This window comes from Tasmannia lanceolata, unplaced genomic scaffold (assembly GCF_043159265.1).
Source record: "Tasmannia lanceolata isolate RefF3 unplaced genomic scaffold, GAP_Taslan_0.1 ptg000005l, whole genome shotgun sequence".
Classification (NCBI taxonomy): Eukaryota; Viridiplantae; Streptophyta; class Magnoliopsida; order Canellales; family Winteraceae; genus Tasmannia; species Tasmannia lanceolata.
In genome coordinates this window covers 7,052,739-7,073,145 of record NW_027518682.1, presented here as the reverse complement: position 1 = coordinate 7,073,145, position 20,407 = coordinate 7,052,739, and the positions used below count along the sequence as shown (strand labels likewise).

Genomic DNA, 20,407 nt, shown 5'->3' with positions numbered 1-20,407 from the left:
CAAATGATTGTTTTCTCTCTTTGTTGAGTGACAGCGCAGATGATCAACCTGTTTCTCAACAATGAAAAATTATTCCATGGAATATTGGTGGACCTATTTGTGAAAGATGAGTTGAGAATGAGGTGAGGGGGACTTGACATAACTGAAAAGGTCATGGAAAATCATTAAAAATAATGAAAAAATACCTTCAAATTGGGGTTTTTACCATATTTTTCTAGGGCTTTTCATGCTCCCCCCACTCCCACACACTATTAACTCATCTCTCACAAGTCACAACTAGCCCCGCTAATATTCCAGGGAATATTTTTTTTTTCATTGTTGCCAAACATGCCTTTAATGGGAGTGAGGAAAATAGAAGTTAATAGAGACAGTAATTAAGAGAGCCCATGAGCACCCCATTTTCCTTTTGGGTTAGAAAACCTTACCAATCCCACCCATTTAATGCACTTGGGTTTGGATTCGAGATTCGGCGACAAAAATCCAAATAAGCTCACCAATACTATTAACAAATTAACCACAGCTGAATGGATGTCTCTTCAGACAAGCCAAGCAAGGATTGGCTTTCACACAATCATGGCTGCAGAACAATATTTTTAGATTAACAGAATCAAACATCAAGAAGGTGAAGAGCCAAGGAAAACAATGGAGATATCCCTTGGTTAAAAGGGCAAATTGTACAAGTGATTTGTCTGGAAACACCAAAAAAAAAATCAGGAAATGGATCAGAAGAATTATACCCTCAAGTCAAGGTCATTATGCAAGGCAATCCATAATTGCATTGAGCTCCTCACTTGATTCTTACAAATTCAAGACACTATTGGAGTTCCAAGAAAAAGCAGAGTGCTTACAGTATCCTAGATAATTTAAAATTAATATTAACCTTTATGCATAATACATCTGAACCCAGAAAAGCCAGGATTTCGGGTTTCATCTCCTAAAGGCTATAATCATATATACAAACACTACATGAGTACATGGGGGAGTTTTCATCACACCCTTCTCGTCGGGTCTTCGGCAACAAACTATAGCGCTGTGAATGCCCCATTCTCAATGGTTATTCGCTGCTACAGCAGAAAAGTTCAAAGCATTACTTAATCGAGTGCAGAAAAAATAAACAGGAGACCAAGCTTCAGAGACTACCTCTTGAAGATGCATTTCTTGTTCGGGCTTTGGCACTGCCCCTGTCGTGCACAAGGGGTGGAATCTTTGCAACGATCAAGGAGCTTTGTAGTCCTTCTAATAGCTGCAGGCAGAAACACTTCCATGGTTACTTCACACCCAAGCATAAGCACACATGTAGGTAGTGTAACAAGATAATCACAATCATATATTTCAGAACTTTTTTTCATTTTTTGACTGATAAACTTATATTTCAGTATGATATGGAATCTTCTTTAATAGCCGCAACTACATCCAAAGCATACATGCAAGACATTTATCACAAAACAGGAAAAAGAAAAACAATAGCTGAAGGTTCTAATATTAGTCACTAAACCCTCCTAAAGGGCATACTGTTGACTGAGCAATTGATGCCAATTTTAACTTTTACATGCTCATACGAGTGGTTGGTCAGGTTTCCCCCAAGTAAATTCCTATGAAACTTGAATGACCACATTACCATTAAATAATTCATGCTATTGACAACGATGTCTTCCAAGACAAATGCGAAGGAAGGAATGCCATTAACAGCTATGAAATAATATTGGAATGCAAAATAATTATAAATTAGACTAATGATTGAAGAATGGAACCAAACTACAGTTAGCAGACTAGTCTGGTCCGATGTTCTGAAGAACCAAGTAAAAGAAGAAAACAAAGACGAAACAAACAAATAAAATTCCAAATGCCTTCCCACACAAAAAAATGCTATCTCCTACCCTCCGTCTAATCCATTTGTATCCAAAGGTCCTATGCTTATGAGTAATACATTATCATTGATAAATAAAAGAGCAAAACATTAAGTTCTATAATTGTTCACAACACATTAAAAAAGAAAACAAATGTAAAGATATTGTGGTGCTTACCCTTGATGTTGGTTGAATCCTGCGATTTGACCTCCGCGGTTCAATGGCATCAGAGACTGACTTGTCTTCATGGTCATTAAAGCTAGGGCCTTTTTCTTCTTCTCCAACTGTCTTTTCACCTGTGGAAGCAGGTTTTCCTTTTGTCCCCGGCTCTGCCTCAATAGCTGAAGAGGATTTGTTCTTGGAGGAAGGAGCATCTGAAACAATCTCTAGTGGTGAAAATAGTACCGGCCCATCAGCTGCTTTGAGGTTGTTAGATTCGAGCAGGTTCTTCTTTTGTACATTGTTTTCTTCATTGCTAACAGAGACAATGGAGATAGAAGAACTACCCTTCTCAGATATAGCTTTGCTCTGAACATTTTGAGCTTTACCTGACCTAAGAACCTTAGGCTTCAACTCAGCAGCTTGTTTTCCCTTGGAATCAACTTTAGAAGTGTTCTTCCACCCACGGGATGCTTGTGGTATCAAGTATTTCGCAAATTTAATTGAGTCACTTCCTTCACTAACCTTAACAGTCCTCTCTGCAACATATTGTTTGCTTACTTCCATAAATTTCCTCTTCTTTCCTGGCTTAGGAACCCCAAAAATCACTCTTGACCCTTCCTTCTGCAGGCCAGTTCGCTTGACTTTGAGTGGATCAGAATTATTCTGCTCTCTGACATTCTTCCCAATGCTGAATATTTTGTCCTTCGCAGATAACATATGTGACCATGAATCCTCAGAGCGTGGATCTTTTGGCAGCTTATCCTTCACTTGGGCTTCAACTTGGATATCAGCTCCAATTTCTTTGCTACCGCCCATTCTTAGCCGTTTTTCCTGGGGAGTATCACCCTGATAACCATAACAGATGTGAGGCTCATCAAAAATCACATCCCACATAATGCACAACTAAATTAGATATTTAAAATGTTGAATGGTACTTTCAGTACCATTGGAAACCCTCACTACTTGTTTTTAATTTCTCATTGGCCATTACATTTCCCAACAAGCAGTCATTATTTGACAAGAGAAGTTTAAAATAATGATGAGGTGGACGATATCAAACACGGGAGTGCAAATATCATGTCCCTAACAATAAATATCAAACACAGAACAGTAACAGCAGAACACATCAGAAACAAATAATAGCAAACCTCGTGGTGCCTGGAGTTACTTTCCGTTGACCATTCCATCCACCGGCCATCCTTCCAAACGAGAGATGGCCGAAGATCCCAAGCTCTAACAGTTGATGAATCTCCTCCAGCTAGATGTAGAAAATGAACAAAAATTAGATGATTTGCTCCCCTGAGATGAAGGCTAATGATAGAACCTAAAACTCAAAATCTATACGCCATGCCAAAAAAAGAACCAAGACAACTATTCGCAATAAAGTTCTAAAGAGAAACAGCCATTGATAAATAAAAACAAAATCTACAAACTTTTAGGGGTAATGATGTGCATAAGTAGATTACAGATACACACCTGGGAAATGAACAGTTAATTTGGTTTCATCTTCCTTGTTCTTCTCTGTGACAATCCCTTCCCGCCAACTGAAAATTACAATTGCCGACAGAGTAAGACGAGTTCACAAAGCAAAATAAACAGAACGCTAAAACAGTAAAAACAAGAAAGAATCCCAAATTGTTCAAGCCCATCGTCTCCTTATTTTGATGTAACATCCACACGTCAAAAATTTGATATAAACATAGCAGGGGCTTGGGAAAAACACATCCATCATCAGCATTTTTCATATTCTTAGTGGCTTCCTCCCTAATAAAAGGCCTTGTGCTTCAGCTTCTAAATAACGAAAAGATACCCGGTTACTCATTATGATGACAACAGACATAGATATACACTGGTAGCATGCTTACCCATCACGAATCAATGCATCCACCCGATCTCCAACAGACCATACATAATTACCCATGGCTTCTCTGCGCCGCTTTCTCGTTCCTTCAAATTTCATGGCAGTCATAGGATGAGGGATGCGTATTCTTGGAGCTTTACCGCCTTTACCCTCAAGCGCTATCCACTCCTTTAGCTTATCAGAGCCTGACCAAGTGAGAAGTAATCATTGTTTCAAAACTCCATATCATTGTCTGGCGCTCAAAATGTCAACGAATTCCATAAGAATTAATTATATTTTACTATTAAAAAAAAAGAATAATTATATTTTCTTGGTCATAAAATAATCTGAAGGCATTAGCTTCTGTAGATTACCTCCATCTTGCAGAAGTTCATTGTAACAGACATAAGCTTTCCCATCCCTCAAACTCAGTACATTGGCAGAATACCAGACCCCCCTTACACCATCCGCATCAGAAATGACCTAAATATTGCAAATGGATTTTGTAAGTAAAAACCTAGAGATGAATCTGCCTAGTGCAACAGCAACAACCAAAGCTTAGCCAAGAAAATGTATAGTCCTCTATAGTAACATTCAAAATTGAATTCAAATTAAGCTTATTAAACTTCAGCAGCAGGAAGAAACATTAGTAGAATACAAAAGTTTCATTAACCAAAGGAACTGCATAAATTGAAATATAATGTCTAGGGAAAAGAAATTTCCGTCATGTGGCATTCAATTCATGGAGAAATTCTAAAATGTAGATGCCAGTCATGAGTTAGAAGAATAAAATTTATAACACTATCAACTTTGGGCCACATACCTCGACAATAGTTCCCTCCTTAATGTTATTAACAGATGATGTCCCCGCCTGCTGATGTCTTTCATGTTCATCATTTTGGGCACTTAAAGAAGCTGCTCTTGATCCAAACTCAGATTCAGGAATAACCCCAATGGTTTTAGCTAGATCAGAGGATTTACGAGTTTTTTGTCCTCCCAATCCTTTTTCACTCGAGGCAGAACCCAGATGCATCCCATTAACCAACCCTGTATTATTCTCCACGGACTGCCTAGACTGTTCTTTTGGAGGTGTCTTTCCTCCATAAGCAGTCCGCTGCTTTTCCTTCTTATTTGATGGCTGATTATTGATATGTTGAATAGATCTATCGAGACCTTCATCACCACCATCTGTGTTCGATTGCTCTACCCCACATATGCTGTTTGCTTTAACAAGATGCTCAGTGGAAGCTTGTACTTTCCAATAACTTTCCGGACCAGCTTCAACTAATTCACTCAATGTCAAGGGTATAGGATCACCCATTGCAATAATTGCCCCAGCTTGTGATACAGCCTCTGCTGCCAGTTCTGCAGCTTTTACTACTGCATCCAAATTCTCGGCTCGTTTAGCAGCAGCAGAAGCAGATTCAACCCTTTTTCTAGCAGCCTCTCGTGCGGTAACAATAACAGAACCAGAACTGTTGACTTTGTCCTTGCCCTTCAAAATTGACGCAGGGGTGATCCTCCCAAAATTCTTCCCACCATCATGTACAACAGGTTCAGAACCCTGAATGAAATTACCCACTCTAGGCATACTTAATACCTCATCAGCCATAAGTTTGGCTTGCAAAGCAGCATCTGATGCAACCTTAGCAGCTGCAGCGGCTGCCTTTGCAACAGCGGCGGCTGCAGCCGATGCAACAGCGGCAGAGGCCAATTTTGCTTCAACATCTGCAACTAATCCAGAGTTCTTCTGGATAGCTAGCTGAGTCCATATGCTTTGGCTGTGCCTGACTGCAGCAGCCGCAAGAGAAGCAGCATCATCTGCATGTAGCTTAGCCTGCTCAATTTTGCTGCTTGTCTCTTCAGAAAAGATAACCCTCTGATCTGTCCCACCACCACCTATTACCTGGAAGTGTGTGGATGGAATAAAACCACCAGATATAACTCTAGATGGAGGGGGAGCAGGTGATGAGATGCCTACAGATGATGTTAGATTCTTAAGAACACCAGTAGCAGAAGCAGGTTCTGATCGGGGTTGAGAAACTGAGACCTGACCCTTCTCCTCTGTCACGAAACTCTTTTTCCTCTTTCTAGGTTTCTGAGCACTACCTGTGGAAACAGTCATAGGACCTCCAATAGGAGCTAAAGGACTAGGAGGTAAAATACTAGAGGTACATGGTACGGACGAGTCCCGAACAGATGCTACTTGAACTGCTTCTGCAGCGGACAGTGCTGAATATTGTACACCGGGATCCAGTGTGGGAGTTTGCGGAGAAACAACCCAGGGGGCAGGAGAAGAGGCGTGAGATAGCCAAGGAATGTTATTTCCCACATAGTGCCGTGCATGAGGAGATTGATTAGGATGCAAAGGAGAAAGTGACTGATGAGAATCCAGAAATGGGCCTCCAGGAAGGCTATTGGACTGCATGCCATCGCGAGGAGGAGAGATATTCCATACTGGGGATGACAAAGGCATCGCAGGATTAACCATAGTTGAAGGGGAGCCTTTGCGGCCTGTTCGACCAGCAGGGGTGCCAAGTGTTTTTCCCTGAGGATCAGACCTAGATGCTTGTTCAGGAAACCTAATGCCTGAAAATATCAATTATTCAAATCGATTAAAGACTTAATCATAAGCTTTAACAAAAATTCAATTAACTTCAGCCAAAATATATACCCGAACCACGAGAATGCAGAGGGGTGTCAGGGTTACTGAGGGGTGACTTCTGATTGTGAAACCTTTCTATAGAAACACGCCATACATTCTCCCAAATACTCCTTCCACTATCTGTTTGTTCAACAGAATGCCAACAATCATGCCACCAGTGCAACAAAAAAATGCAGGACTCGATGACAAGTGCATATATGAACACAAAAGATCATTAAAATAAGAGATATACAAACCCGGACTGGTACCTCCAAAGGCTGATATCATACAAGCCTCATCAGGTGCTGTACCTTGTCTGCAAAGAGAGATTAAATGCACTAAATATGCATATTCAATTGCGGATGGATGATATAAAAAAAATATGGAAAACATCCTACTCACATCAGAGATCCATAAACAAATATTTGAGCACGTAATTGCACTTGTTGTAAATCTGAGAAAGGCTGGTGAAATAATGTTGATGCAGGAGCTGAAGTATTCAAGTCTGGCAGAACAGATGTATGAACAGTTGGAACACCACATGGTTGTGTACTGCTTCCTCCAAGATATGTATATTGCCTCATATCTTCTGCTTGCATAGCCCTGCTTGGAGTTCCAACGGGGTTACCTGATGCACTACACAAGTTACCATCCTTTTCTTTTGTCTGCTTTGGACCATGTTTTTCTTTACTACGCTTCCCTTTTGTAGCAGTTACCCTTCGACTTGCAATGCCGGGGATTGTTGGTGTCTTCTCTTCAGTCTTCTGAAAAAATACACAGAGAATCACAAGAAGGCAATAGAACTATTAAAAGCAAAAATTAGGTAGTAAAGTGTAAGTGAACTGGTAATAGCAAGATAAAATACCTGAGGTGATTCGAAGGGTTGAACATCAGAAAATGGTTTCCATCCTTTGCCACTTTCTCTTTCTGACACATCTGCTAATGAGGCAACCTCAAATGTAAAACTTCTGTCGTCTTCAGACACATAATTTCCTTTGGGATCCTGAGCAGTAGATTTAATACTATTGGCCTGCCTCTCAATATCAGAGGGAACCCCAGGTGAATCCTTGTTATTTTTATCTATGGACTCTTTGTCACCCTCTTCATACTCCTTTTCATTCTGTGGGAGTTCGCTGGAACTAATGACAGTAGGTGACCCACAATTAGGTTCAGCATCATTTACACTGACAATTCCAGCTTCCACGGCTTGGGAATCAGCATTATTTTTAGACAAATTAACTGATTTAGTAGAGTTTTCTTCACGACAATTCAGTGCATCACCTGCAACGACAGATATTATTGTAATGGAGAAGTGGAGACTTGATTATAACAATACAGGAAAATTAATAAGATTAGACGTTGATTTAAATTCTCTGCCATCCTATATCAACAAATAGTAATCCAGAACTGACACCCAAGATGAATCTGAGATGCACATTGCACTAAAGTAAATACCAGAGGTAGGTGCTACGTCTGCTGACATTGCCTCAGATTATTCAAGAAAAAAAGGACCAAATTTAGATATTTTTGTTTATTTAAAACTTGAAAGATACAGGGATCTCACCTTCTGCGCTTGCAACAAAAATCATATCATCATTGCCATCTCCAGCCACTAAACTAGCTTTCTCATCATGGTGTTTGTCCTGAACAAGACCGTGAGAAGATTCATCTACAGTAGAAGGTACAGGCAATGCATGTATCTCACTATCTTTTGCCACCCCCCCTGCAAACGCAAACAACGTAAATAGCAAAACATCTGATGCAGTCACAAACATCAATAACAGAACCATATCAAAGCTCTCTTCCAACCAAAACTACAAACATAATAGTGGTCCACTGAAAATTACAAAAGCTGGGTAGTAAAAAAATGCAAAGGGTATTAAACGGGGAAAAAAAAGGGAAGTAGTAACCCACTTGAAGAAAGCACGGACGGATATGTTAAATACAAAGATAACATACCTAAAGTTGGTTTGATTCTAAAAATGAATTACCTGTACCATGCAGAGCTTTTGTTTCACAGCTTTCAGAAGAAACTCCAATTACTTCAGAGACATCCTTTTCTTTCACTAGAGAAGGGACAATAAAATGACTTTCCAACACCTCAGCATGTTCCTGGGTCACTTTAATAGATGCTGATACTTGTAGTTCATTCTGGCATGTCGAATGAACAGATTTCTCTGGAGAAGCTAGAGACTGACTATCTGTCTCAGATATCAGTTCCGTTGCACTGTACAGGCATGGCACACTCACTGGATGTGACTCACAATTCCCCTTTAGAACTGATGAACTTGGTTCTGTGGAAACCCCAGTGATTGCTTCTTCCTTCATATCCAACCGCATAAAATCCGATACAGGTAAAGGTGCCATTCCAATGCCTTTGTGTACAGCTACTCCGTCTCCGTCAAAGCTATTTCCAGAAAGTAACTGGTGAACATCTTCCAATTTGTTAAAAGAAGTCAATCCTGTGACATCTTTGAAGACAACTCCAGTTAACACTGCCAAAAAAGAATTTATCAACCTTCACCTCAATACACATGCATACATACATAGATATGTGTGTGTGCTTTCTTTGTGTGTGTGTGCGTGTGTCTAAATGAAAATGCTGCTCGATCGTACATACGGACATGTTATCAGAAACACATTAACAATACCACTGGGAAGAAAACTTGTCCTCTTTTATTTTCTTGTATTATCTATATGCTACGTTACCTACGTAATATAGTTTTGATATATTTCTATATATCTAAAAATAAAAGCTTTATATATATATATATATATATATATATATATATATATATATATATATATATATATATATATATATATGAGGAAACTGTTGGTGAGCTAGCTTGCCCAATCACATGGGTCCCACATTCTGGGGAGTGATCCAAACCATTCATTTGCAAGGCCTTATCATAGATAGGGAGTGTACCAAAAATCAGCTCCGTAGGATCATCCTAACCCCTCCATTTGTGGAGGACAAAAATGGGGCAGATTTGTGTCTGTCCATTTTTGTCCTCCACAAATGGAGGGGTTAGGATGATCCTATGGAGCTGATTTTTGGTACAACCCCCATCTATGTAAGGGACTTTCAAATGAATGGTTTGGATCATCCTAACAAAGTGGGCCCCCATGTGATTGGGCAAGCTAGCTCACCATAAGTTTGGTTCTATATATATATCATTATCACTAAATAATTGTTCTGCCAGTTGGCATATCATTCTTTTAGGGTCATCACCAGGTATGACACCTCGTGGTCATGTCATACAAGTGCATGTGTCTAAGTTGCATAGTATCCCATGACTTTTAAAATTCAGCATCCAAAAAAGTGATTCAGATGCTTTAGTAATACCTGACTCGTCCCCAACGTTCTGTTTGGACGATGATTCATGCACTTCGGAAGTTAATGTATCGATACATTGGTCATGAGAGGAGTCAGCCACCTCTTTTCCTGTGATAAGAGAACCATCAACCACAGTTTCCATATTATCAGGATGGGTGGTAGATAACCCACTGCTCTCATTCCCAAGGGTATGATCATCTAAATGAACAATATCGGCATCATCAGACCCAACATGCAGGGAAGATGAGATGTGTACTTCCGCACTATTTACGTTTATGTCACGTGCACAATGAACTTGTTCCGCCATATCATCCCCTGATGCAGTCACAGAAACCTCAGGATTAATAATATCATTTTCATTTACTTCGCTTATCATTTTTGTTTCCATTGACGCGGATTTTGGATTATCAGAAGTAATGCCTGATGCATGGAGTTCCAAATTCTCATGACCAGTTTCTGCTTTTACCATCTCTGGTGTTTCATGGATTGTATCAGCAGGGGAATGCACCTTCACTGCGGAACCGGAGCCATTACACTTATCAATATCACTGCTTCCAGCCAATTCACCTTTAAAAGTTTCATTATCATCTATTATTGACGAGATTGTCTCTGGTTTGCCCCCGCTACAATCAACCTCAACCTTAGTCCCTTCGACAGAAATCTCACTTTTTACTTCACAACCATCATTGTTTAGCATATCCTCTGCCTTCTCATAAACTACATCACAATAGCCTTCTGTTGTCTGCGGCACAGAATCCAGGTTCAGTATTGAACACGAAGAATTCCCCAACTCATCATTTCCCAAATTAGCAGTACAACTTTCCATGGGATCTCGATGTTGCTGATCGTCGATCTCAGATTCTTTGCCCAAAATATGACTTTCAACTTTCACATCATCATCTTTAATCAAACCCCCTGGTTTCTCATGTACAACAACCTCATTGCATCCTTCTGTTACCAGCTGGTGGAACTTTTGACCATTCAAATCGTTCACACCTATAACAAGATTTTGCACGGATGTGGCTGAGGAGACAAATTGCATATGATCAAGGGCAACATTGTCAGAATTGGCTCCAGCAACTCCACTTGCAGCTGAACCGTGATCATCATGGGAAATCTTTCCCTTAGATCCATCACTCAGTTGATCGTTTCCCTGAACCACTTCATGGCCTTTTTCATCAATCTGTAGATGTTCTTCGGTCGGTTGAAACAATTCGACCGGGGATGAAGTTACCTTTTGGTCTAAGCTGCATTGCTCAGCAGCGATATTTGCGTATGACTCATCCTTTTCACCAACAGAACTCATATCCAAGCCTACCAGATTTTCAAATCCAGAGTTTTCGTCTATGTGAGTTTGAGGCATACCTTCAACATGAGGCGGATCCTTAGCTGCATCCACACTTGAACCAGGTAAGGTTTCAAGATATTTGTCAGACGGTAGTGTGGAATCAGTACCTACAACATCCCCTTTCTGAGAGGGAAGGGAATCATCTGGACACAAACTGGGATCCATTTGGTTGTTTAAAGTATCCATTCCACAAGCGTCTGACCCCTCAATAGTAGTTTGTTTTGTGATCATATCATCTTGCCCTAAAGATTTCAATAACATTTCAACAGATTCAGAGGATGTGGCCTCAGACCAAACATTGTTACGCCTTGAAATGGAGCAAGATTCAGCAGCACTTGAACTGAACTCTATTCCACTACTTCTGTGTGAAAAGTCCTCAATCCAGTGGTTATCTTCCTCGCCTTGCATGCCAAGTAAAATCTCTCTTTCGACTAAACTATCAAATCTTAGATGAACCTGGAGATGTTCATCTAGATCAAATTTGGGAAGTGCATATGATCGTAACCCTGGAGGAAATTTAGTGTTGTCTTCGCCACCTAACTGAAAATTTTGGTTTTGGAAATCATTGTCATCATAATCCATGTGTGTATCCCTGCATAGACAAAATAAAAGGCATAGGATAAATACCACAAACTTAAATCTCCATATTTTAGAGAATTGTGTGATGCAAACCTCTACTACATAACACGCAAATCCGACAAATGCTAAAAATATGCCTAATAAGTAGGGAAGAACATATGTATCAGTCATCATGTTCCACATGCACGCAAGTTGCTATGTAGTTAGCAAGAGATAAAAGTTCTAGGACCAATTTCCTCGTTTTCTTTAAGCAAATTGAGGGTTTTTTTATATATGTTTAGCCATGAAACATTTCTTTTGCTCTAAGAAATGAGATCAAGCTAATTTAGCATGACCTCATCAGTGTGCCAAACCTCAATATCAGACATTATGATTTACTTTAATTCTATTCTTCCATGGAATATATTACCAAGCTTTTAAAATAAGGCGAGAAAAGAAATTGACATCCGAGAGAGTTTTGGGGAACCTCTAGCCAAGGTTAAAAATGCGTACACACATCAGGTAGTACCAAACTGATACACAGTGGCCAATAGACCTGTGATTTATTATTTTGGTCCCATGGTCCCAAAATTGCAGCCATGTGGTTTCAACCAAAGATTCCTGTTTACTTTATTCTAGTTCCACGGTTTCGTTCCACAGTTTCGTTTAACAAATCTCTATCCCCTAATAATTTTATATGAATAAAAATGTTTCTAGTGGACTCTTGAGGCTGTCAGATCTGTCCTGACTCTGTTAATCTCCGCCCCTCTGACCAACCTGCTAAAGAAGAATGCTTCTACTTGGAAGGAGCAATCCACTTCAGCCTTCAACACCCTCAAGAATGCCCTCACTTGCCCACGCGTGCTTGGGATACCCGATTGCACACAGCCTTTTACAATTGAATGTGATGCATCATGAGGGGGAATTGGGAGCGCGTTGATGCGAAAAGAACGCCCAATATCCTATCTCAGACAAGCATTAAAGGGAAGAAATCTAGCCTTGTCAACCGGTGAGAAGGAAATGGGGCGATTTTATTGGCCATTCAGAAGTGGACACAGTAGCTATAATAGGTCGGAAAGTTGTCATCCATATGGACCACAGCAGTCTGAAATACCTCTTGGACTAATACATCACCACTCCGGTACAATATAAGTGGCTCAACTGGGCTGAGTATTGGTACAACACTCGACCACCAAAATCACCCCATTCGCTACAGTATTTCCATATATTGTGGGAACAACGAAGCTGAAGGCAGTTAAGGATGAGCTTGGATAAAGGGATTGTATGTTACAAATCTTGAAAGACAATTTGGAGTAGGCCCAAGCTCATAAGAAACGTCAAGCAGATCTACATCGAACGATTAGAGAGTTTGATGTTGGAGATTGTGTATAGATAAGGTTACAGCTGTATAGATAAGTGTTTGTCAGGTCTAAGAGGCCACCAAAATTATCTCCCAACTATTTTGGTCTATATCAAGTCTCCGGTTGTCTATAAGCTGGAGCTGCCAAAAGGTTCGAAGGTGTACCTGGTGTTTCATGTCTCACAATTAAGGAAGACTGGGTCAGCCGTGGTAGTGCAGAATTCTGGTCCTATTTGATTGAAAGAGGAACAAAGAATTTTATAATGTGTTTTTAGTCGTCAAATGGTGAAATATTACAACCATGGTTTTAAATTTCAGCAGAAACGAACGTTTCGGTCGAAATATTTCGGTTTCGGCAGAAAACGAAACGAAATGCACAGAGTTTCGGAAAAGTACAAAATTTCGCCAAAAATTTCCACGTTTTGGTGAAATGTTGAAAATTTCGGTTTCGTTTCGGTGAAATTTCGGCTGGAATTTCGTTTCACAGAGAGTCGGAAAAGTACAAAATTTTGCCCGAAATTTCGGTTCTTTGATTTTACAAGATTTCGTCCGAAATTTCGTACCGAAACCGAGATTTAAAACCTTGATCACAACTAGACTGCCATTGAAGTGCTTATCCAATGAAGTAGAGCAGTCGAGGAAGATGCTACTTAGGAGAATTATTATTCACTTGTCCAGCATTATACAGATCACAATCTTGACGACAAGGGCCTCCTTAGGGGGGGAGGAATGATAGGATATGGTGTTGGGATGGGGCTACATGCATGTGATTGCATGGGTTACATGCCACATAGGTATGGAAGTTATCTCTTAGCTTGAACAGATAAGTGTTAGTGGGAGTTGATGGAAACTGGGAGTAGGACCAAGCTCATGTGATACGCCAAGCAGATCTACACCAGACACATACAGGGTTGGATGTTGGATATTGGCTATACTTAAGGTTACATCCGCATAGACAAGTATTTGTTGGGTCTAAAAGTCAACAAAAGTTATCTCCTAACTATTATGGTCCATATCAAGTGGTACACCGCATTGGTCCCGTTGTCTATGACTATGAGTAAGGGTTCGAAGGTGTGCCAGGTGTTTCATGTCTCACAATTAAAGAAGACCGGGTCAGCCATGGCAGTCCAGTTCAATTTTTTTGTTCTATTTTATTGAAAGAGGGAGAAAGATTTTCAGCATTGGTTTCAGGCCATTGCACGGTGAAAAATCGCACCTAGGTGCTTGCCCAATGTTATCCAGATCACAACCTTGAGGACAAGGTTGTCCTTAGGAGGGAGGAATGATAGGATATGGTGCTTGGTATGGGAGTACGTGAATGTGATGACATGTCAGGTAGGGATTGAAGTTATCTTTTGGTTTGAATTTTGAATAGACAAGTGTCAGTAGGAGTCGTTGGAGTCTAGGAGACGTTGCAGAGCGTTTATGAAAGTTGGATGGGCTCTTAGGTATTTTGTTGATTGAATAGTTATGATGTGAATCCATGACAGCCAAGTGAAAGAACTGGTAATCAAGATCCCCGAGGTACCCTTCCTATAATTTAAGGGACTTGAAAGCCCCCCCTAAAACACTTCAAAAAACATAACATATGCCCTAAGATGGTCGCAATCAAAGTTAGTTAAAAAAGTTGTTTAGCTATTTAAGATGTGATGAATGAATGAAAAAAAGAAAGAAAAAACGCAACTCATCAACATAAAACTCAAATGAACTCACCCAATCCCTAGTATAAATATGTTTAATAATACTAATCTTGCGCTTCCGAAAAAAAACCCTAACTTTCCACAGATCAGACATTCCTTAAACTACGCCACAAACCCTAACCGAAACAAAGAAACAATCAAAACGAATAAAAGAAAACCCTAATTCTTTCAGGTCAAAGATACTTCACCTCCCTCCATCCGGAGACAAAATCTCGGCCGTTGATCGAGCAGACCAGTACGTAAGCTCATCACCCTAGGGCAAGAAAAGCCTTAAATAACAAGGGCAAATTCTCGTCGCGTAGAAAAACCCTATCTTGGTAACCTTTCGGCATGAATTCTCCGAGGCAGAAGGTGGACGCGAAATTTTGAAGGCCGGAGTGAGTAATTTTTCCGGCAATCGAAGGGTATTTTCCGGCGAATCGAAACACGGTAGGAAATAACTAGGGCAAAAAATAACCCTCTACCTTCCTCTTACTTTCGCCTCTTTTTTTTTTTTCCCACTCGCTCGCTTACTTTCTTCACACGGACCGGAAAGAACTGTGTGATTTAAGTGGATTTTTAAAGGATATTTGAATAAGGTTGCTCCCTAACAAAATTAGGCACCTTTTCACTGCAAATTACGGACGTACCCCAGAATCTCAAACGTCATACAAGTATCAGGTTGGCTCACTTCACACGGAACGTGGGTAAGGGATGTTAGTGGAATGCGAATTTACACGGACCGGATCTAAACACATCAGCAGGATCTATGGACACATTTTGGATCCCTATTTTTTTTCCGAATCTAGGCAACTAAAATACAGGGAAGTGATATATTCGTCCCCTTTTCTTCCCCAGGCCACCCTCCTTTAGTAGAGATTTTATATGGTGTCAAGTCCTTATAGTCCCTTATTTTTCAAAAGTAATGTACGGACCACACTATAGGATGATCCAAACCGTCCATGTCATGGGCCATAACGTAAATAGGTTGTGCTAAAAAAATCATTTCTATAGGATGAACACACCCCTCCGATCTGTCGAGGAACTGCATATTATGAAAACCTGTATAGATCGGAGGGCTCGGATCATCCTATGGAAATGATTTTTTGGGCACAACCTATTTACGTTGTGGCCCATCACATGGACGGTTTGGATCGTCCTATAGTGTGGTCTGTACAGTACTTTTTGAAAAATAAGAGACTATAAGGGCTTACATCCTATAGTTTCGGGTTTCTTTTATTTAATTTAGATTAATTTTAGGGGAGTGATAAATCAACCCCAAATATCATAAATAGACCCCTATGTCTCTTTCTCTCTCCTCTCTCTGTCCAACCGAGAGGAGAGAGAAAGAAACATAGGGGTCGATTTAAGATATATGGGGTTGATTTATCATTGCCCTAATTTTAATGTTTACAATCACTATTGTATTTATTTGGAAGTTTAGATTAATCATGGATGAAGGCTTAATTTATCCAAAAAAAAATTACATAGAGATACACACTATGGATTAAACATTCTAACTTCTTTTTAAAATTTTAACTATGTGCGATGTAAGGAGAACCTAGGACACTCTGAATCCAAAATAACACTATGAATCCAATCTCCTATTGAAGATGAACTTTAGATTCCCACGTGAGGACATTTATGTACTGTTGAACTTGTAGAGGATCATTGGACAACCCAAATGGTCTTGGTCCCATGCAAAAAAGACATCCCATGTGATAGATAAGGAACAGCGTGGGTAAGGACTGATACCTGCACGGCCATGTTTTTAAAATTGGCTTTGGACAGTTAGTGAAAAAAGTGTAAACAAAATGATTCGTCCCACAATCAAACATGGCCGTGTGGATATCAGTAGCTTGTAAAAACATGATTCGTCCCGTTATCAAACAAAGTAGTCACAGAAGGAAATATCCTTCGTGTCTTCTTTTAGGCTATGTTTACTTGTGTTCCCGGGAAAGCAAATCCTTGAAAAATAGCCTCTTTTTTCTTTGACAAGATAGAATTCTGGTGTTCACTTGCTTTCCCGGGAAAATAGAATTACACATGTGGAATTTCTACAATAAGTCAAAAAATGAGATGGAAAAACTCATTCCCCCCCTCTTCAGGGATTTCATTTCCAACAAAAAACACTCGGATTTCATTTCCCGGAAAAACTAGTGCAAAAAGAAGGATAAGCAGTTTCCCTTGAAACCTTTTCCTGTGCAAATGAACAGTCCAAAGAAACCTTTTCCTACACAGATTCCCTGGATTTTCTTTTCCTAATGCCATGTCATATTCCTGGGAAACATTTTCTTTTCCTATCTCGGGAAAACAAGTGAACAGAGCCTTATGGAATCAAAGTGGGATAATATGTCCTTGTTTTGAGTTTACCCAATCGGCGGCAGTGTTGCCCATCCGGCAACCACTTATACTATTCATGATTTCTTAGTATGTTTGTTCTTTAAATTGTTCATAATACTTGCCAATGGATATGCTCGTTTTTATATTCGGCCCCTTTTCTTCCCGAGGCCAACCTACTCTAGTGTATTTTTGAGCCATTACTACCCTTTTACACCACAAGTGACAAGCGGGTGGCCCAAGTAAGAAAGAGGGGCAAATATATTATTTCTCAAATTAAAAAGCTAGTCCAAAAGAGGCACTTTCGGGCCCAGAACAATTATTTGGCCCATTATGAGGCACAAAATTAAATCACTAAGGACACATTTCTACGTCAAACTTTGCTGTGTTTCTTATACACAGTCATCTCTTAGAAACTTCAATGATGGAGTGCCCACGCCTTCATCATCACAGCAGTATTGACACACAGTGGCTCCGGGTGATTGCGCGCATCCGTAGGGAAATAGTCCTACCCCCGAAAAGGGGGTGGGGACACCCTTCGTTACCAAAAAAAAAAAAAAAAAAGTAGTATTGGCACGCAGTGGCTCCCATAATTTTCCCATTATATAGAGTTTGTATATACCTATCATATGGAGTATATATACACATACATTCCCATAATTTTAGAGAGTGTGTTGGCAACCATGTAAAAACATTTTGAAAAATATTTTTACAAAATAGTTTGTGGATGGAAATCCAAGGAGGTGGCTTACTTATGAAGAAATACTTGCTATACTAATAAGGGCTAAGAGGGGGCTTGACTTGCCAAATCAACTTCTAATGAACCTAGAGGGCTACGTGTTTTTCAAAGTCCTCTTGAGATGTTGAGTGAAATCTAATATGTACTGAACCGAGAGATAAGGTGTTGGGTGTAGAACAAAATATACTTAGATTAATCGAACTTGTACATAAATATAAATAATTTAATTCAGTTATAATACAATAAGCATCAAGTGCAACAAAAGAACTAGGGCTGCAACTCGGGTCGGGCGGGTCGGGTTTTGGAGAACCCAACCCTACCCGAGAAATATCTCGGGTCGGGTCGGGTCAGGTTTTTTTTGTCAATGTGAACACTCGATGAAACTTTCATAAATATTTTTTTATATATCATTTTGATAGTAGAATGTGACGTGGAGTAGATGAATCATGTGTTATTATTTTTTATGCCAATTTTTATTACTTTTGATTCGCATAATAATGTTGTTTTAAGCCCTTCTTTCACCCCACCCCTATATTTTTTAACCTTTTTTTTTCTATCACTTTCAGCTAGAGACATTTTATTAAAAGATGAATGATAGATGCAAGGGCCCTCTTTATGCAAGGGCCGTTGGGAGAAGGGCCTTTGAATAGATCAACATCATTTTTAAAGTAAGTGGTACTGACTTTAAAAATGACGTGGATCTATTCTAGGGCCGTTCTCCCACCCTTGCATAAAAGGGCCCTTGCATTTCGTGTATCGGAAAGAGAGGAGAATAATTAAAGACGAGAATTTATATGGTGGTCAGCCGTGCATGCATGCTCTTGCAGCCCAAAAATACAGTGGGGCCCACATTGTTTGGGTGATCTAAAACCATCGATATTATGGGCCTTGACATAGATAGGGTGTGCCCAGAAATTCTTCTCCATAGGATCATCCTAAACCTCTGATTTGTGGAGGTTTAGAATGGACGGCGCAATATAGAAACCTCAATGAATCGGAGGGTTAGGATGATCCTATGGAGAAGATTTTTTGGGGCCGCACGTGCACGCACGGCCGGCCACCGTGTTATTCGTCATTAAAGACACCCCCGGAAAGGCAGCTTGCTCTTGTAAAAGCGTAGTGGCATTATTGTAGTTGTTTCCAATGTGAAGTCCAAACGTCGAAGCTAATGATTCCTACGTCAATCGCTAGTGTGGATTGCGTGAACGGGAATCTATCCAATAAAATGGCAACACGTGCCCTATTGCATGCTTTGTTCGACGAAATTTCGTACGGAGTTTTAACTCTCAGAAACCCAGGGGCAGTCTGGTCATTTCACGAAATTTGTTTCGTTTCGTCTTCTTATCTTATCATCTCGATCATTACATAATGATCAAGGCTGTTGATCCAGTGAGCCAACACGTGGATGGCTAAATCTCTAGAAAAATTAAGATATCTTAGCCGTCCAATAATGTGCCTTTCAAATGTATGGTTAAAAATGGCGGATGGAAAAATTAATGATACCACAATTTTCATGGACGCGATTGCCCCCACGCATGGCAGTGGTCCCGTTGGGATAGGAATTGTAATAGACAACATGAGAAGTTTAAAGTAGAGGGGCGCCAATATCAACATAAGGGGTTTCTGCATGTAAAATTCATGAAGCTAAAGTACTATAGTTAGAGGCAGAATGTTCATGTCATTTGCCTGTTATCCTCGAAACACATTTATTATTAGAGAGCCGTTTCCCACAATTTCATTTATGTAGGGAAACATTAAATTTGTTGTTTATATGCTGGAAATACAATTCCAACATAAGAGGTATGTGCATTGGGGGAGGTCTAGTTTTTACAAAAATACCCCCGTTAAGAGAAAATAGCAAGAACATTCCTATCTCATAAAAGATAATAGCCAAAGTACCTTAACCCATTTTCCATGAGATTGAAATATTTTATTATTCTATATGAGATGAGTTTATTTTTGTCATTTTTATGAGATAGTGTATTTTGTTCACAGGATCGATGATCCTAACCTTCCAATCTATGCATTTTTTTTTAATATTGTGGTGTCCATTTTAAACTTCCTCAAATCAAAGGGTTAAGATCATTCTATGGAGAAGATTTTATGGGCCCACACTATCTACATTAGGGCCCAACAAATGAATGGCTGGATCACCCAAACAATGTCGGCCCTAGTATTTTTTTTTTCATTTGTTGGGGGTGTGCCTAGAAAATGTTTTTCATAAGATGATCCTAACCCCCCGATCTATGTAGTTTTTTTTTTATATATATTGCGGTGTCCATTTTAAACCTCCCAAATCAAAGGGTATCATTCTATGGAGAAGATTTTATTAGAGAATAAAATTAGATCCGAGATCTAATTTGATTCTCTAATAGTTTTTACGGGCCCACACTATCTACATCAGGGCCCAACAAAATGAATGGTTGGATCACCAAAAAAATGCTGCCACCAGTATTTTTTTCGGGTTGCATGTACGTGCAGAGCCGTCCACCATATAAATTCTCTTGCAATAGATAGGGTCTTTTTTATTATTTTCTATCAGATATA

The 20,407-nt window shown here is 39.7% G+C and overlaps 1 protein-coding gene across 4 annotated transcripts; it reads right to left on the bottom strand.

Annotated features, from left to right (window-relative positions):
* Positions 1-753: 753 nt before the first annotated feature.
* G2484-1 (protein) lies at positions 754-15,344 on the bottom strand. Of its 4 annotated transcripts, none has more exons than XM_077379293.1 (16): positions 14,991-15,344; positions 9,846-11,776; positions 8,485-8,988; positions 8,058-8,216; positions 7,359-7,774; positions 6,896-7,257; positions 6,751-6,809; positions 6,524-6,634; positions 4,673-6,438; positions 4,224-4,332; positions 3,875-4,055; positions 3,486-3,553; positions 3,158-3,267; positions 2,025-2,855; positions 1,141-1,243; positions 754-1,064 (listed from the first exon to the last, which is right to left on the bottom strand). In XM_077379293.1, the coding sequence occupies exons 2-16, from the start codon at positions 11,764-11,766 to the stop codon at positions 1,048-1,050; spliced, it is 6,717 nt and encodes a 2,238-aa protein (XP_077235408.1). In that variant the 5' UTR covers positions 11,767-11,776; positions 14,991-15,344; the 3' UTR covers positions 754-1,047. The 4 variants fall into 4 exon arrangements, with proteins under 4 accessions (XP_077235408.1, XP_077235409.1, XP_077235411.1 ...); XM_077379294.1 differs by having other exon boundaries at positions 754-1,061; XM_077379296.1 differs by having other exon boundaries at positions 6,763-6,809.
* Positions 15,345-20,407: the final 5,063 nt, after the last annotated feature.